Source organism: Alexandromys fortis, unplaced genomic scaffold (assembly GCF_014885135.2).
Source record: "Alexandromys fortis isolate MF-2015 unplaced genomic scaffold, M_Fortis_MF-2015_v1.1 scaffold_26, whole genome shotgun sequence".
Taxonomy (NCBI): domain Eukaryota; kingdom Metazoa; phylum Chordata; class Mammalia; order Rodentia; family Cricetidae; genus Alexandromys; species Alexandromys fortis.
Genome location: NW_026067894.1, coordinates 11,004,223 through 11,020,140, shown reverse-complemented (window position 1 = coordinate 11,020,140; position 15,918 = coordinate 11,004,223). Strand labels below are relative to the sequence as shown.

Genomic DNA, 15,918 nt, shown 5'->3' with positions numbered 1-15,918 from the left:
TGTTGTTTTTCTTTTTTTTTTTTTTTTTTTTTTTTTTTTTTTTTTTTTTTTTTTTGGTTTTTCGAGACAGGGTTTCTCTGTGGCTTTGGAGCCTGTCCTGGAACTAGCACTTGTAGACCAGGCTGGTCTCAAACTCACAGAGATCTGCCTGCCTCTGCCTCCCAAGTGCTGGGATTAAAGGCATGCGCCACCACCGCCCAGCTATAAGTTTTTTTTTAAAGTGAAATTGGAGCGTGGGGGGTGTGTGTCCAGGGGATTGAATCTAGGGGCATTTGAGGCTAGGCAAGCACTGTATTGCTCCATTGAGCTATGCCTCCTGACTGTAAGCTTAATGATGCTTTCAAAAGTTCCTGGTCACAGTCCTGTTGTTGCATGTCTGTGATCCCAGCACCAGGAGGTGCAAGTAGAATGGCCAGCTTTGGCTACCTATAACTATCAAAGCCAGCCTAGGTTACATGAAGCCTCACCTTACCAAAAAAAAAAAAAGAAACCTGTTTATTTAGAGACTGAAGTACATTTGGCTTAAGGAGAAACTAAGTTGAGTAGGGAAGCCATTGATTACATATTATTTATTTTTGTGATCCTAGGGCTCAAATCTAGGTCTCTCTCTATCATTACTTTTTATTAGTATAGCTTGGTTACAGTAGTGGGCCCTCATCGCAGCTCCAGTTGAAGTACTTGCTGCTCATTACATTTATTTCTGCACACACAGGCCCAGGAGGTTCAGTTCAGGAAACTGTTACAAGACACTTTTCTTCTTGGTAGAGACTGGTTATACATGTTTGTCTTGCAGAAGAGAAGGAATTGTTTAGCCTTTTGTACTGGAGTATATGGAATTGTTTTTAAAAATACAAGCATTAAACATCTGTTAACTGTTTGTTCTTAGGTGTTGGTGGAATGAGCGTTGCATGTGTCTTGAAGAGAAAAGCAGTGCTTTGGCAGGACTCTTTCAGCCCCCACCTGAAACATCACCCTCAAGAACCAGCTAATCCCAACATGCCTGTTGTTTTGACATCTGGAACAGGGTCGCAAACGCAGCCACAGCCAGCTGCAAATCAGGCTCTTGCAGCTGGGACACACTCCAGCCCTGTCCCAGGATCCATAGGAGTTGCAGGCCGTTCCCAGGACGACGCTATGGTGGACTACTTCTTTCAGAGGCAGCATGGTGAGCAGCTTGGGGGAGGAGGAAGTGGTGGAGGCGGCTATAATACTAGCAAACATCGATGGCCTACAGGGGATAACATTCATGCAGAACACCAGGTAAAAAAAGTTCCCTATTTCAGCTTTAAGACTCTTCTAATCACTGTCCGCTTAGGCTGTCTGCTTTTAATGACTTTCTTAAACTCTTTGATTGCTTATTTAGTTTGTTGTAATCAAGAGTCACTTCTTTTAAAGAATGGTTGTTCATTGTAATTGCCACTGGGTTATTTACCATTCTGGTGTTATATAGTAAATCCACTAAAGAAATCTCAAGACTGTTTTAATGTTCACAATGCATTTCTAGGAATATTGTTAACAAAATATCTGTTTTTCACCATGATATGCTTTTAAGAATTGTTTGGATTTAAATCAGAGCCTTTCTGTTGGCTTGGGTGACTTATCTTTAAGATGCTATTGTTTGGAAGCAATGTGAGAATGTTTAAATTCCCAGGAAGAATTAAACTTGATGGTTGTTGCAAATGGAATAATTAAAAGGAATATTGAAATAAAAAGATGTTATGGTTGAAAGTAGGGGAAATTAAGAAATCATCTGCTCATTTGAGGTTTGTTTGAAGTGGAACTGATGAGTGCTCAGTGTAAGGGTTGGTTGTGTCTTAGGTCCCTCCTCCAAGGTTTCTCTGGGTAGCCCTGACTATCCTGGAATTTGCTCTGTAGACCAGGCTGGTTTTAAACCCAGAGACAGCCTGCCTCTGCCTCCTGACTGCTGGGATCAGAGGTGTGCACCACAAACTGGTGGTTTTACTTTCTTATTCAGTAGAAATGTATTGAGCAGGTTGATCGTAGATCTTTTTTTTACTGGTGTAGGTATGTGTAGGTGAGGATGCTAGTGATAAGGCAAAGGAAATATCTTCCGCTCCTGAGTCATTTTTATTTTTTAAAGATTTATTTATTTATTGTGTGTACAATGTTCTGCCTGCATATATGTCTGCAGGCCAGAATAGGGCACTAGATCTCATTACAGATGGTTGTGAGTCACCACGTGGTTGCTGGGAATTGAACTCAGGACTTCTGGAAGAACAGCCAGTCCTCTTAATCTCTAAGCCATCTCTCCAGCCCTCCTGAGTAAATTTTAAGTTTTATTTTGTACTTATTGCAAAGACTTCATTTGTTTACTGTTAATGCAGTGCCATCCTTTTTTCCTTGGCAGTACTGAAGATAGAACACTAGTCCTTTGAGCTTCATAGCCAGTATCTCTATTTCTGAAAAACTACATCCTCAGAATTTTTTTTAGAGACTTGAAGGTAGTAATTAAATGTACACATCTCTTTGAGACCAGCCTGGTCTACAGAGAGAGTTCTAGGATAGTTAGGCTACACAGAGAAGCTCTGTTTCCAAAAAAAATTTTTTTTTTTTCCTAACTTAGTATTCTATTCTGTAGACTTTAGCATGTAGGAAACTTTGGGTCTGAGTTTGATGTCACGTGCCTTTAATCACAGTATTTGGGATATGCCAACACCCTGTTTCAAAAACACCAAAAATAAAATATGGGAAGAAATCTATTGGTTCCATGATTACCTAGCCTTTTGGTCTTTCAGTAAGGTTGTAGAAAACTGACATGGTAGAGGAAAAGGACTTGAATGCCAGGCCAAGATGTGATTCTCTAGGCAGCATTGTTTGGCATGGCTTTTATGTAACCTTGGTAGTATTCTAATGAGAAATGGGTAGTGACCAAGTTCCATTGGACAACATTTTGAGGATTTTTCTTCTTTCTATTTTATTTTTGTTTTTTGAGACAGGGTTTCTGCTGTGTATCCCTAGCTGTCCTGGAACTAGTTCTGTAGACCAGGATAGCCTTGAATTCACAGAGATCCTCTGCTTCCTGAGTGCTGGGGTTAAAGGCGTGTGCCACCACCGCCCTGCGAGTGTTTTGCCTCATGTATGTATGTGTATGATGTGTGAGCCTGATGTCTGTTGAGGTTAGAAGAGGGTGTTACAAGGGACCTGGAGTTACAGATGGTTGTCAGCACAGTGGGTGCTGGGGACTGAGCTTGGACTTGTACTCTTAACCATTGAGCCATCTCTCCAGCCCCCCACCCTCTCATTTTTTCTTTCCTTTCTTTTCTCTCTCTCTCTCTCTCTCTCTCTCTCTCTTTATTTTTTTTTTTTTTTTTTTTTTTTTTTTTTTTTTTTTTTTTTTTTTTTTTTAGACAGGGTGCTTTTTGTAGTCCTGACTGTCCTGGGACTCACTTTGTAGACCAGGTTGGCCTTAAACTCAGATCCACCTGCTTCATCCCTGCCTCTGGAGTGCTGAGAATAAATCACACCCGGCTCCTCCCTTTTTCCCCCCTTTTTTGGTATTGTCTCTGTAGTGCAGGCTAGCCTAGGACTGTCAATTACTGTGCCTCAGCCTTCTGAGTGTTGGAGTTCCAGGTGCAACCCGTTCTGGATAACAGCTTGAACAGATACATGAAGTATAAGCATGAGAGACTGAGTTGTAACTCAGTGGCAGAAGCTTGCTTAGCATGCTTGAGGCCTGGGTCTGAACCCCAGTTGATGGAGGAAGGTCATTGGTTAATTAAATAAAGAAACTGCTTGCCCTGATAGGTTAAAACATAGGTGGGAGGAGTAAACAGAACAGAATGCTGGGAGGAAGAGGAAGTGAGCTCAGAGACGCCATGCTCCTCCTGCGATAGCTCTGCTCTCTGAGGCACCCACGATGAAGCTCCAACCCAGGATGGACGTAGGCTAGAATCTTCCCAGTAAGTGCACCTAGCGGTGCTACACAGATGATTAGAAATGGGCTAAATTAATATGTGAGAATTAGCTTAGAAGAGGCTAGATAGAAATGGGTCAAGCAGTGTTTAAATGAATACAGTTTGTGTGTTGTTATTTCGGGCATAAGCTAGCAGCCCCGCCGCTCCATATTACAACACCCAGCAGTGCCAGAAACCTCACAGAAAAAGATAGGGAGCTGAGATGTGTGGCATTGTTAATTACAAATGCTGGGGTCCTGGCTCATGAAGTAACAGGACAAGTAGGTAGTCTACATGTTGAGTTTAGGTAAAGATGGGATGCAGTAGGTAGATGCTATATGTGGAGAGGTGTCAAGTTAAGACTACATGTTTGGGTGGCACCTTTGGAAAGGCAAAGCAGAAAAAGCCCCTTATCTCTTGACTTGGCCAAATGTTTAGAAGTCATACATAATCTTTGCTTTTAAAATCTGTGCTATAATCCTGGTGATGGCAGTGCACAACTTTAATACCAGCACTTAGGAGACAGAGGCAGACAGATCTCTGAGCTCAAAAGGCAGCTTGGTCTATACATTTCTAGTACAGCTGGAACTACACAGAGAGACTCTGTCTTGAATTTCTCCTCAAAAACAAAAAAGCAAACCTCTGTGTTACAGACCTGAAGCTTCTTATATTGACTTTCCTTGTCCCAGGGTGGTGCATAAAAGATTCAAACTTAGTATATTTTTGCAAAGCGAGCAGATTAGACTCTGGATCAGTTGATAGCAGAGTTCTGAAATCTAAGATCTGGTTGTGCAAGTCACCAAATGTTTTCTTTAAGGCTTACTCTTCTTGTCTGAAGTGAGCCCTATAATGAGGATCACATCTGATTTACCAGGCAGTTTGTTTAGCAAAGCAGTTAGAAATCAGTGGCAAACCGGTTTACTACACAGGGTCCTAAACCAGCGCTTGGCTTGGAGTTAACTAACAGTCACCATCACACTGTAGTGGGGAGGGTACCCCAGTAATGCACAATGGTAGAGAACTCTGGGTCGCTGATACGTAGTTATGGGGAATCCACATACTTACACAGTAATTATTGTGTGTTGTTATGTCGTGTCCCCCCCCCTCCATTGGTGTAGTTGATAGCATCTTACTCTGACCTGGCACTTGATGGGGATTCTCTTGCCTCTTTCCTGAGTGCTGGGATGACAGCCATGTCTGGTTTGGTTTTGGTATTTGCCTCACTTTTTGGAACGAACTAATGTAGGGCAGAGGTTCTTGTGCCTTTTCCCCTGGATGCGTTCTTTTAATTTTTTAACTCAGGTAAAAACAGCTGTTTAATTTTGCCCTCAGACAAGTGGGTCTTCCAGCTTAGCTGTCCCAGAAATGACAGGCTAAAGGTAGACACCTTGTGAAAGAAGTTGCAGAGTACAGGGGAGGGCTGTGCAGGGGTGTGTGATCTAAGCCAACTTGGTCTAGTCTGAGACCTTGTTTTTGTTTTTGTTTTTAAAGGCAGCTGAGGTGGCCAACTCCTGTTATCCCAGCACTGAGCAGGAGGAACACTAGAACAGAGAGACATGACTAGGTAGGGACCCTGCTCTTTTCAGCCACTGTTACAGGTGAGGGTGAGAGGATGTGTGAGCTCAGGTAGGTTGAAGTAAGAGTTTTTGAGAGCCAGACAGGTTCTAGTCACTGAGTTCTGTAGTTCCTGGATTTGATCCTTACAGTTGAGGTAGCTTATTTCTAGGGACAAGAGACTGAAGCTTAGCCATGAGGCAGTTTCTAATGCTAGTATTACAGGAATGTACCACCACCATGTCCAGCAGTGTAAGTGTGGGTGCAGTTTGTAAGCTCTTGGTAGACTTCTGCCTTCCCAGGAAGATATGCTAGACCTCAGAGAACTGTTGGAACAAAGTAGCACATTCTTAGGCCAATGGATTGCTTTACTGGGACGGTAGAGACCATAAGCTTGACAGTAGATAATACAAACGATGTTGACTGTTGTCTCATCCAAATGTGACTGAAGACTTGTTTTGTGTTTGGTGTATGTTCTCTTTTTATGAGGGGGTGGTAATGTCTAAGTAGTAATTTTTGGGAAGTTATTTATCTCTGTAGAGATAGGGTCACAATATGAAGTGACCAGTGCCTGCTACTTCAGTGCCTGCTACTGTACTGCTGGTTATTCATTTTTTGGGGGGCTGTTTACTTTTCTTTTTCTCCTTTTCTTTCTTTGGTTTTCAAGACAAGGTTTCTCTGTGTAACAGCTCTGGCTGTCCTGGAATTCACTCTGTAGACCAGGCTGTTTTGTGTGATAATTTTGTTTTGTTCTGCCAAATAAAGCTTACCTGGGGATCAGCTAGCCACTACTTAACCACAGAAGCAGGGCAGTGGTAATTCAGGAAGTGGAGACAGGAAGTGAGGGCCGCTGCTAGTTCTCTGATTTTCCAGGTTTTTACCCTGGGGGTCTGTCTGCCTATCTCTGGCTGTCCTGGAACTCTCTCCATTTTCAGGCTGGCCTTGAACTCACAGAGGTCCACCTTTCTCTGCCTCCTGGAGTGCTGGGATTAAAGGTGTATTTTAAAATGACTTTTTTAAAAAATATTTATTTATTTATTTGTTATGTATACAATATTCTTTCTGTGTGTATGTATGCAGGCCAGAAGAGGGCACCAGACCTCATTACAGATGGTTGTGAGCCACCATGTGGTTGCCGGGAATTGAACTCAGGACCTTTGGAAGAGCAGGCAATGCTTTTAACCACTGAGCCATCTCTCTAGCCCCCAAAATGACTTTTTTTTTGGCATAACTGATCAATTTGCTTTTCATTTTATTTTATTATCATTCATTTGTTTTGAAGACAGTCTATTCTCACTCTGCAGCCCTAGCTGGCCTGAACAGGCTGTGTAAATCAGGCTGACTTTGAATTTACAAACATCTGCCTGTTTCCTGAGTGTTGCGATTAAAGGTGTGCACTAAAGCCCAGTTATGGGACAAAATAAAATCAAATTGGTAATTTGCTTTTCATCAGAGTGGCTGTGGTGGAATTTACTATGCCAAGGGACTTTAGATTCATGTTCCTCCCTTTTGTGAAAACTTTACATTTTAACCTTTTTTTAAAGTTTGTGTTTTCCCTCCATGTAAGTGAATCACACGCATGAAGTACCCACAGTGCCCACAGAGGCCAGAAGAGGGCATCAGATCTCCTGGTACTAGAGTTAACACAAGATTATTAGCGGCCATGTGGGTGCTGGGAACCAAACTGGGGTCCTTTTTTAAGAGTAGCAGGTGTTTTTAACTGATGAGCCATCTTTCCAGTCTATATTTATTTTAAGTGATTTTATTTTTGAGATGAAAGTCTTGCTATTTTGCCCAGGCTAGCCACAAGCTCAAGATTTTTTTGCCTTCTCAAGTAGCTGGTATTACAAGCGCATATTATATTCACAACACTAGTATAACACTTGACTTTTCCACTTTATAATACTGAATTCTTTAAGGACAGGAACACACACACACACACATATATGAAATAGAGGAAATATTTTATGGTCCATGGGTTATTCACATAGACTTAAGTAGCTCTGTCCTGGCCATAGTGCCATGGAGCATACTTCATGCAGTTTTTCCTGTGGTTTTGGTACTAGAATCTGTTGTAGTTCTCACTGATCTGGAACTAGTTTTGTGGGCCATGCTGGTTTCAAACTTCAGAGATCCTATAGTATTCCCCCTATAAATAAAATGGGCATGGTGGATCTAGTCTCTAATCCCAGCCTTCAGTAGGTTAAGGCAGAAGAATACTGAGTTGGAGGGTAGCCTGGGCTTCATAATGAATCTTTGTGTTAACCCATGCCCCCCCATATGAACCATAAAAGGTTATAATTTTCTGCATAACTTGGTTTAATAAGTAAAATTTCTATATTTTATTTTGAATCTTCAAAACTCGTTTTTGGACTCAGTGGAGGTCTCTGGAGGAGAATGAGGAAAAGTGAACTTGGTGGTAGTGGGTTGTAAAGTAAGTCATTAAGGACAGACAGACAGACACTACTTTTAGATATCAGTAGCAACTATATTGCACACATTATAGTATCCAAAACAAGCCATTAAGATGACAAATTTGAGAATGCTAGAAGAGCTATCTTTTTCATATAAATAAGTTATATTTTAATAGTCATTTTGAAGATTCAGGATTATTTTTTCTGACTAGCATTGAAAATTTCATATTGTAAAACTAAAGGTTAAATCTTTGACATGTGATTGTTGTACTCTTATTGTGAAATCTATTTTCTCTGTAAAATGCTGGGAGATAAAGTAGGTGATGAAATAGGGAAACATTGTAAGATCCATGGTTGAACTATGGCCTTTATATTGGGTTATCCACACAGACCTAAGTAGCTCTGTCCTGGCCATAGTGCCATGGAGCATATTTTGTGGGTTTTTTCCTGTGGTCCTTGGTTCTAGAATGTTGGTCCTTGTAAATTGGCATGATAAGGAATGATCATAAATGGGCAGGTAGAACTCTGGATGGAATGGCTTCAGTGGCACTCTACTGCTCTTTTCTTTGTTTGGTGTGGGCATCTGATGATGTACGAAGATGCTTGTTTCCTCTCCAGTGCTGCAAAGTAAAGTAACTCTGACACCTTGTAATTAGAGTTGACTTTTGGTGTAGATTGTTTAGGTTCTTCAGCATTTGGACCAGTAGCATTTGAATGAATAATCCATCTTTCATATTTTGTATCCTCTTATCGCTACACTCTCACCCTTTGTATTCTAAACTTCCAAGATTTAACACTAGGTATTTGGTTACAAGGATGATCAGTCCTTTTGAGTATATACTCTGAAGAATTATATGGGTCCAGTGGTCCTGGTGTGTGCACTCATGTCCCGTCAAATATTGTCCTAATGCTGTAACTTGATATGTATGCTTTTTGGGGCAACACCTTGTTTCAAAAAGCTTTTGGTAAGGTATTAGGGGAAATTATAATAGATAGTCATGAGTTGTCACAATGGAGAATAAAATGACATAATCCAGAATTTATTTTGAGTTCAAGGACAGTCTGCTCTATATAGGAGATCCTGTCTCAAAATTAAAAACAAATAAACTAAAAATGCACGGAAGTAATGTATACCACAGTTACAGTTTGGTGAAGAAAAGAGAATGGAATGAATGGTTTTTCTTTTTTTGAGACAGGGTTTCTCTCTGTACCCTTGGCTGTCCAAGAACTAACTCTGTAGACCAAGCTGGTCTAGAACTCACAGAGCCGACCTCTGCCTCTGGAGTGCTGGGATTAAAGGCGTGGTCTACCACTGCCCAAAGAAAACTAGCCTGGAGGCAGAAATGGGCAGATCTCTGTGAGTTTGAGACCAACCTGGTCTACGAGTGAGTTCTAGGACAGTCAGGGCTACACATAGGAAACCGGCTCAGAAAACCAAAACCAAAACAAAAAACAACGAAAACCTCCTCCTTTTTGCTGTGTTTTCATTTAGCTTCTTCTGGACACATAGAGTTGTGATATAAACTCAGTCCTGGTACTTTGTTCTCTGCTGGGAATTGTGCAAATGGTGTACAGATTGCAATAGGTTATGTGAGTTTATTTACTTCGTGGAGATAATGAGAATGGAGCCTACGACTTAACTTAGTAGGCAAGTGTACTGCTTGCTGCCTGGCTACATTTCCAGCCTTGAAGAACTTTTAGAATTAATAAGTTTTCAAGAAAGTGATTTTAATGTGTAAAAACAAGGAGCCTAAAAGACTCCCTCTTTGATACAGTTTTTGCTCAATTAAAGTGTTAATTCAGTGCTTGTTGGCTGTTTATATGGTTGCCTTGCCATCATCACAGTCATTATTCTCATTAGCTGTAGATGTAGTACCCTAACACTTACTCCCCATCTTTCTAATCTAGTCTGTGGATGGCCTGTTCAGAACTTTTTTCAGTTGGATAGTCTCTGGTTGTTTGTGACTACCTTCCCTTCTGTAGCTTAGGCCAGTGTTTGAAGTGCCTGGAGTCTGAAGATGGAGTCCCACAGTGGTGCTGCTTTCTGAGTAACTCATGTTTGCAGGGGAGTCACTATTGCTGTTTTTATTACTGTTTTTTTTTTTCAGTTTAATTTTTATTTTTTCTTTTATTAATTTTTTTTTGGGTTTTTCGAGACAGGGTTTCTCTGTGGCTTTGGAGCCTGTCCTGGAACTAGCTCTGTAGACCAGGTTGGTCTCGAATCCGCCTGCCTCTGCCTTCCGAGTGCTGGGATTAAAGGTGTGCGCCACCACCGCCCGGCTTCTTTTATTAAATTTTAAGATTTATTTTACATCCTAACTGCAACTATTTCTTTTTAAAGATATGTTTAGTTTATGAGTGTGAGTGCTTGCCTTTGTATATCTATGTCTGGTGTCCACAGAGGCTCCGAGAGGATGTTGGGTTTTCTGGAACTGGAGTTGACAGGTGTTTGTGAGTTGCCAGGTCGGTTCTGGGAGCTGAACCTGGCTCCTGTGGAAGAGCAGCTAGAGCTCTTACCTGGTGAGCCATCTATTCAGCTTCTATTATGTTTAAAAAATACCAAGCTTGCTGATACAATTTTTTTTAACTCATTAAAGAGTTTATTAATTCAAATCTGTGTTTTCCCAGTTGTAGATTAGGGAGATAACTATTATCCAGAGTCAGAAGTCTTGGAAAATGCAAAACAATGAATCTGCTTATGTCTTTCCTCTGAAGAAACTTGGTTTCATGAAGGGAAGTACAAAATGGTTTCAAACAGGAATGTCTGTCACTCTGTACTGAGCTATTGGTTCTTTTCCTAGAAAATGGGTTTATAGCTGGGCGGGTGGTGCGGTCCTTTAATCCCAGCAGGTGGGAGGCAGAGTCAGGTGGATTTCTAAATTCTAGGCCAGCCTGGTCTACATAGCTAGTTAGTTCCAGGACAGGCTGTTACACAAGGAAACCCTGTCTCAAAAACATCAACCGGGGCTGGAGAGATGGCTCAGTGGTTAAGAGCATTGCCTGCTCTTCCAAAGGTCCTGAGTTCAATTCCCAGCAACCACATGGTGGCTCACAACCATCTGTAAAGAGGTCTGGCGCCCTCTTCTGGCCTTCAGGCATACACACAACAGAATATTGTATACATAATAAATAAATATTTAAAAAAACCACTTATCAAAAACATCAACCAATTAACAAACCTACCAGCTCTACCTCTCCCCCAGTTTTATCTTTTTGTGTTTATGTTCCTTGAAATGAATCCTCTTTCCCTCCAACCAGACACTTATCAATTATAAAAATTAATCCTTAACTTAGGCTTGTCCCATTAGCTCTTTTTTAAAAAAAATATTTATTTATTATGTATAATTGTCTGTCTGTCTGTATGCCTTCAGGCCAGAAGAGGGCACCAGACCTCATTACAGATGGTTGTGAGCCACCATGTGGTTGCTGGGAATTGAACTCAGTACCTTTGGAAGAGCAGGCAATGCTCTTAACCACTGAGCCATCTCTCTAGTCCCGTCCCATTAGCTCTTATAACTTAAATCCACCCATTCCATAGTGTTCATGTTGCTTCCTCTGCTTCTGACTGTTGACTCTGCCTTTTTCCCCCCAGAGTCCTCTCTGTCCCTGGAAGTCCTTTCTAATCTGTTGGGCCATTCAGCTCTTAATTAAACCAATTACAATGACATATCTTCACAATGTACAAACATCCACAGTAGTTCCTGTGTGAGTGGATTTGTCATGCCATGGTTTGTAAGTGGAAGCCAGAGGATAATCTCTGATGTTCTCACCTTCTCTCTATTTGAGATACAGTCTCTTGTTTGTGCTGAAGTACCAGGCTAACTGGCTCTTGAACTTCTTTGGGATACTGTCTGCCTCCCCTCTTGCTCCGAGAGCACTGGGATTAGAACCCTATACCAGCTTTACCTGGGTTCTTGGAATCAAACTCAGGTCCTTATCTCCCCAGCTCTGTTTTCAGCTTTCAAATATCAGGGGTGTGGGTGTTGGCGGGGTAAGGGGGGGAAGCTTAGTCTGCCATGTTGAGTGAAAGTGCATGGCTAATACATTTCCAGTAGAGGTGTTTTGTTTGTTTTCAAGACAGTGTTTCTCTGTATAGTCTGGTTATCCTGGAATCCAGTAGAGTTTTTTTTTTTAAATATTTATTGATTTATTATGTATACAATATTCTGTCTGTGTCTGCCGGCCAGAAGAGGGCACCAGACCCCGTTACAGATGGTTGTGAGCCACCATGTGGTTGCTGGGAATTGAACTCAGGACCTTTGGAAGAGTGGGCAATGCTCTTAACCTCTGAGCTATCTCTCCAAGCTCTCCAGTAGAGTTTTAATATTGGGACAGACTTTGGAAAATTGTTTTACTTTTTTTTCCAATGTGGCAATTTTTGTTTTAATAAAAAGAGGGACAGGAGAGATAACTTAGCCTTTAGGAACATGTACTGCTCTTGCAGAGGACTGAAGCTCGGTTGTTCACACAACCGTTGTAGTTTTTTATTTTTTTTAAAAAGATGTATTTATTTATTTATTATGTACAGTGTTCAGCTTCCATGTATGCCTGCAGGCCAGAAGAGGGCACTAGATCTCATTACAGATGGTGTGAGCCACCATGTGGTTGCTGGTAATTGAAGTCAAGACCTTTGGAAAAAAAACAGGTGAAACAACACAAAACAAAAACCAAAGCCAAACTGGGGCATATGGGGCTGTTAAATACAGATGTTAAATGTGAGGGAAAGCACATGACATATATTCTGTGCTTTGTTTTTCTGCTTTTGTGAAAATGTTAATTTTATTCTTTCAGATGTTAAGTTATGTATATGTACAATATTCCTGTCTCTCCTCTTCCCCACTGGCTAGGCTAACCTCAAACTAGACATGTAACCAAGCATGACCTTAAACTGATCTCTGCTTCTTTCTTTTAAGTGCTGAGATCACAGCTATTCAGAATCACACCCAGCTTGGGCCATATATTCCTATCCATTTATCTGTGGTTTACTTCTGGGCTTTCTGTGTCGTGAGCATTGTGAATAGTGCAACAAAAGCATGGATGTGTGAGGGTCTCTCTGCTATGTTGCCTTAGAGTCTGTTATGTTACTTGCTTTCTGTTGCTGTGGTAGCAGCTCACCATGACCAAGGCAACTTAATAGAAGTAAGGGTTTCTTTGGGCTTATGGTTCCAGAGGGGTAAGAATTTATTGTCATTATGGCATGCAGGCATGGCAGCCTAAGTAGAAAGCTGAAAGAACACATCTTGAGCCCCAACCAGAGTGGGGGAGTTTTAGGCTTGGGACCCCCCCCCCCCCCCCCCCCCCCCCCCCCCCCCCCCCCCCCCCCCCCCCCCCCCCCCCCCACATTCTTCTTCCAGCAAGACACCTCCTAGACTTCCCCAAACAGTGCTACCAACTGGGGGCTAAGTGCTCAAATACACAAGTCTACATCATCTTCAAGCTTCTGTTAAAAGTGCCTTCATTTCTGGTAGCCATTGCTAGTTCCCTCTTTCTTCCTTAGTTGAATGCTCTTGTGCCTGTGTGGTGCTTAGTTAAAACATTTATTAACAGTCTTATAGTTGAGTATTTCCTGTGTTTCCTTTGGGTGTTACCATGCTGTTGTAAACAAGTGATGGACCATCAAATCATAATCTCCAGTGATGAGTTGTCATTAATATATGTTTTCAAAGCCTCCCTCCCTGGTGATTCTTATGGGTGCATCATTAGTTAAGGACCACTGGATGCTTCCTCAAAGATGTCTTTTAAAGGTTCTTCCCAGCACCTGGCAAGTAGTATGTAAGTGCTGAATGAAGACATTATGTCATCAGGGTACCCTGAGGAAGATGCATTGAATGAGGGTTTTTTTTTTTTTTTGATTAATTAAGATGTCATTTTGAATTGATAAACTTGTAAGGTGTAACCGAGTGTTGGGTCTTGAATACTGAGATGGTTTGGGTTTGAATGAACAGTAATCATGCATCGAAAGGCTGCACTGAAGAATCTTAGAAAGGTGTGGCTCTGATGTTGTGATTGTGCCTTAAAAAACTCAAGGCTTGTGAGGTGGTTTGGCCTTAAAGGTGCTGGTTGCCAAGCTTGTAACTCTAGTTCTAGAAGATATTCTTTTCTGGTTTCCAGGGGAGCTGGGGATGCATATGGTGGCCAGACATATGTGCAGGCAGAATGCCTATAGATACATACTAAAAAATAACATGAAAAAGTGAGCTCTTTTCTTCTGTTTTAAAATTTTTCTTTTTTTTTTTTAATTATTATGTATACAGTATTCTGTCTACATGTATGCCTGCATGCCAGAAGAGGGCACCAGATCTCATTGCAGATTGTTGTGAGCCACCCTGTGGGTTGCTGGGAATTGAACTCAGGACCTCTGAGCCGTCTCTCTAGCTCCTGTTTTTGCTTTTGGGATAAATTTCATTCATTATGTAACTCTGGATGGTCTTGAACTCATTACAAAGATCAGACTGGCCTTGAACTCTCACACCTACCTGTATTTGCCTTCAATACTGTTAGGCATGCACCGTCATGCTTGGCTACAGTTTTTACTTTTTAAAAAGGGCTTATTTTTTGTGTTTGCATATATGTGCTGGTGCTCTCTGATGCCCGAGAGTACATTAGATTCCTTTGCTGAATTATAGGTGGTCTTCTGGAAGAAAACAAGGCTCTTAGCTACTGAGCTGTCTCTCTAGCACCCTTTTGTTGGTTTTTGCTAGTAACTTTTTTTTTTACATCTCAGAAAAGCTTTTCTATTCTGTTACAGATTTGTATACTAAATATGTCTGTGTGGATGTATTTATATTTTCTTCCATAGAAAGATGCTTTCAGAAGTATCCTTTAAACCTTTAGGGTGCGATAACATTTTCCTAGGCAAGCAGATTCTTTCCACAGTATCTTGATAGTTCATCTCCTTTTGCTTCTTGAATTAACAGAAGAGAGCTTGAGTATGCGTCCACAAATGGACTGGGTAGCTATTCTTCATGGATGGCTGGAGTGTGTTTCTGTTGCATACTCTGCCTTCAGTTCTCTATTTCTTGTGCACTTTCATCTAGTGTAGTTTTCTTGGATCTGGATTATTTTAATCTTTTTGCTTTTGTTGTATAAAATTAATTGGGATAGGATGCTGAGTTCAGACTCAAGTTCTGGAGCTGGTCTGCCTGTATAATTGAGCAAGGTTTTTTTTTTTTTTTTTTGTTTGAATAGGTATGACCCCCATAGACTCATGTATTTGAGTGCTTGGCCCATAGGCAGTGACATTCTTAGGAGGTATGACCTTGTTGGAGAGTAAGTATGGCCTTGTTGAAGGAAGTGTGCCACTGGAGTTGGGGTTTGAGGTCTTAATGTATGCTCAAGTTATGTCCAGTTTGTCACACAGTTCACCTCCTGTTGCCTGCTGATCAGGACGTAGAACTCTGAGCTGTGTGCTGAGATGTTGTGCCATGATGACAATAAACTAAATGAACCTCTGAAGTGTAAGCCAGCCCCAACTAAATATTTCCTTTATAAGAGTTGCGATGGAAAAAAAGAAGAGTTGCCATGGACATGGTCTCTTATCACAGCAATAGATACCTGAACTAAGATAGGGTTTAACCTTTTTTTTGTCTGGTTTTTGCTTTGTTTAAAAAAAAGTGAAGGGAGGGAACTTCATTCACAATTATCTGTTTGAGAACTAAGAAACAGTTTTAAGGATATATAGTAAACCCTAGCTGTTACAATATCTGTCTATCATGATGGCACTGAAGATTGATCTGTCTCTGCTTCAAATAGTGCTCTCTGTAGAAACTGCCCATGGACTTTCCATACCTCATTTTAAAAAATAAATTTATTTGGCTGGAGAGATGGCTCAGTGGATAAGAGCTTTTTGCCTGCTCTTCCAAGGTCCTGAGTTCAATTCCCAGCAACCACATGGTGGCTCACAACCATCTGTAATGAGATTTGGTGCCCTCTTCTGGCCTGCAGGGATACATGCAGGCAGAACACTGAATACGTAATAAATAACCCTTTTTTAAAAAAAACAAATTTGTCAGTTATATGCCCCTGTTTTGATTTTT

At 41.2% G+C, this 15,918-nt stretch overlaps 1 protein-coding gene across 27 annotated transcripts in view; it reads left to right on the top strand.

Moving 5' to 3' along the window:
- Positions 1-15,918, top strand: part of Pum1 (pumilio RNA binding family member 1) — a 128,522-nt gene that overhangs the window by 4,999 nt on the left and 107,605 nt on the right. For 22 of the 27 annotated variants that reach the window (XM_050151037.1, XM_050151209.1, XM_050151121.1 and 19 more), the window contains exon 2: positions 887-1,260. In XM_050151037.1, coding sequence (XP_050006994.1) covers positions 898-1,260 — 363 coding nt within the window. In that variant the 5' untranslated portion in view covers positions 887-897. Of the gene's footprint in view, positions 1-886; positions 1,261-15,918 lie in introns of those variants that run through there. The other 5 variants (XM_050151199.1, XM_050151138.1, XM_050151233.1 and 2 more) reach the window with 4 other exon arrangements.